The 2,823-nt window shown below is 43.2% G+C and overlaps 1 protein-coding gene across 1 annotated transcript; it reads left to right on the top strand.

Moving 5' to 3' along the window:
* The first annotated feature begins 878 nt into the window (after positions 1-878).
* SPIN4 (spindlin family member 4) lies at positions 879-2,150 on the top strand. Its single transcript, XM_029930659.1, has one exon. The coding sequence runs from the start codon at positions 1,348-1,350 to the stop codon at positions 2,095-2,097; it is 750 nt and encodes a 249-aa protein (XP_029786519.1). The 5' UTR covers positions 879-1,347; the 3' UTR covers positions 2,098-2,150.
* Positions 2,151-2,823: the final 673 nt, after the last annotated feature.

The following is a 2,823-nucleotide window of genomic DNA, read 5'->3' as shown; positions in this document are numbered from 1 at the left end:
AATGCATATATTAAGGTAAACTGGCCTTATTATCTATTTTGTCATAGGTCATTTAGCATAAATAATGAACCATCTGTACAAAAACATCATTATGGGACAATTTAAAATCACATTTCAGACCGCTTAATAAGCATGGAAAAAAGTATATAAATGGAAAAAAGTAAGCTGTAAAGGTATGAAATCTCCAAATTTTGTAAAATGTAAGCAAGGACTTCTTAATGAGAAAGAAATAGGAACTAATATTTTGCTGTATGGCTAGATGGTAAGATTAAAGTTAGCTTTATCTTTTATGTCACTGAATTTCAGAAATTTTCCCCAATATCAATGCATTCTTTTACATTTGGAAAAAAAATCATTTAAAAAGGTATTACTGGACTGATCAGGTAGAAAATATAAAGGAGAGTTTGGATCAAGATGGTGGACTGTACACAGGACTTTTCCTCACTGCTCTCATATTCCTTAAACTGAAAGGAAATAATTTGTGTGTATTGAATAATTTTGTGTATTTGTGTATTGAATATTATTTTGTAAAGGCTTTGTGAGGAATTCCTGTAAGATAGAAAGTAGATGGAATGGCTGTGGAGAAGGCTGATAGGCCACAGGCAGCCAGAAAGAACGAGCAAGGGAGCCGGAGAGTCTGGCTCTGTTTTGAAGGAAGAGGTCTGGGAGTGCGTGAGGAAATGAAAGAATGAAAGCCTCTAACAGAGTGGACTGAACGCGGGAGCTCGCACCGACCCGCCCTGTGGCTACAGGCCAAGCGGAAAAAGAAATGGCAGGGGGCGGGGCCGAGGCTCAGGCTGGCTCCGGAGGGTCGGATTCCTGAAACAGCAAAAACCCCAGCGCCAGAGTTAGGCCAAGCAACGCAGCGCTAAGAAGCAGAGGCCGCGCGGATTTGTCAAAGACCCCATGGCTGTCTTCGCCTTTGCTGCTTCAGTTAACTCTATCTTTTACCTACCTTTCCCGTCGTCTCCTCAGTCATCGTTTCGCAGCTGCAATACCATCCGTAACAGCTAAGTGGTCAATTCTGGGATTTGGAGCTGGGAATCGGGGCGGGTGCGAGGCGTGGGCTGTACAAGTCAGCCCGCCATCTCCTGCGGCAACCGCCACAGCTGCAGACACTTCTCCCAGGCGGGAAAGGAGAACACTGTCAAAAGGCCCACGCTGTACTAGTGCCCAATCTTCAGATTTAGAGTGTTTCTGTCAAGACTTAGTGAAAGCCTTTCGATTGGGGAAGGGAGGACTGACTCAGAGATCAGGAAAATAGATATCGTATTGGATAGTGTTGACTTTTGGTCCGCATTATCGAACGAGTGGCAGCTTTGCTTAAGCCTCCTTAAACCCTGAGCCATGACACCCCCAACAGTGCCTCCGATGGGTGTAGATGGTGTGTCCGCATACCTGATGAAAAAAAGGCACATCCACAGGAAGCAGCGACGCAAGCCCACTTTCCTCACGAGTAGGAACATCGTCGGCTGCCGCATTCAACACGGCTGGAAGGAAGGCAATGAGCCGGTGGAGCAGTGGAAGGGCACAGTGCTTGAGCAGGTTTCCGTGAAGCCCACCCTCTACATCATCAAATATGATGGCAAAGATAGTGTATATGGACTAGAACTGCACCGAGATAAGAGAGTGTTAGCGCTAGAAATCCTTCCTGAGAGAGTACCAACTCCTCACATTGATTCGAGTCTGGCAGATTTCCTGATTGGCAAAGCGGTGTGGCATGTGTTTGAGGGTGAGCACGGTGCGAAAGACGAATGGAAAGGCATGGTCCTGGCGCGAGCTCCCGTGATGGATACTTGGTTTTACATCACCTACGAGAAAGATCCTGTCCTTTATATGTACACGCTGCTGGATGACTACAAAGATGGTGACCTGCGCATCATTCCAGATTCCAACTATTATTTCCCTACAGCAGAACAGGAGCCTGGAGAAGTGGTCGACAGCCTTGTGGGCAAGCAAGTGGAACATGCTAAAGATGATGGGTCTAAGAGAACCGGCATTTTTATCCATCAAGTGGTGGCCAAGCCGTCTGTCTACTTCATTAAGTTTGATGATGATATTCACATTTATGTCTATGGCTTGGTGAAAACCCCCTAAATTCATTGTGCTCTTTGCAAAAGTCGTGGAACTATTAAATGTAAAATATGTCATGTTCTTGCAATTGTCATTTTTTGAGAACAGTTTTGGTGTCAGAGGTTCAGGAATTTATTATTACTTGTTACTTATTGTGCCTCCAAATATTACATTGACTAGTTCCACAGTTTCGTCCCAAGTTTACATTGGTACTTTTGATATTGCCTTGTTCTGTAACTGAAGACTTAAGTTGGGTACTATTAGGTAATTGAAAAGTATTCATGACCATTGGAACAATGAAAAACTAACAAAAAATTAACGGTTTAACTCCGCACCAGGTCCTTTCCCCCATTTCCCTCATTTTATTATCTCCCCCTTTCTTCTTCCCAGGTAACAAATGTTAAGAACATGATGTATATCCTTCCATGTTTTCCCATCCACTTACAGGAAGTTTGTTGTAGTCTTTTCTGTAAAAGTGAAAAGCCATATCATCTCTCTGTAATTGTTTTTCACATTTGGAATATTCATGGTATCTTTTCTAAACAATAGCTAAATATCTCTCTCTTTCTGTCCCCCTCTCTCATTCCCCTCCTCTGCACTCCCTATTCCCCTCTGCTTTTTTTCTTGCTCCTTCCCTCTAGCAGTTGCATATACAGTACATTTATGTACCAAAAAAAGTATTCAACCATTCTGTTATTGATGGTCTCTTACTTTTTTTCCTTTCCTTTTTTTTCACCATAGCACTGTTGC

Source organism: Suricata suricatta, chromosome X (assembly GCF_006229205.1).
Source record: "Suricata suricatta isolate VVHF042 chromosome X, meerkat_22Aug2017_6uvM2_HiC, whole genome shotgun sequence".
NCBI lineage: Eukaryota > Metazoa > Chordata > Mammalia > Carnivora > Herpestidae > Suricata > Suricata suricatta.
Note: the sequence above shows the minus strand (reverse complement) of the source record. Positions and strands in the feature narration are given on the sequence as shown.

Bases quoted from the DNA above. Each gene is read 5' to 3' on its own strand.
- SPIN4 (XM_029930659.1), top strand. From the start codon at position 1,348: ATGACACCCCCAACAGTGCCTCCGATGGGTGTAGATGGTGTGTCCGCA.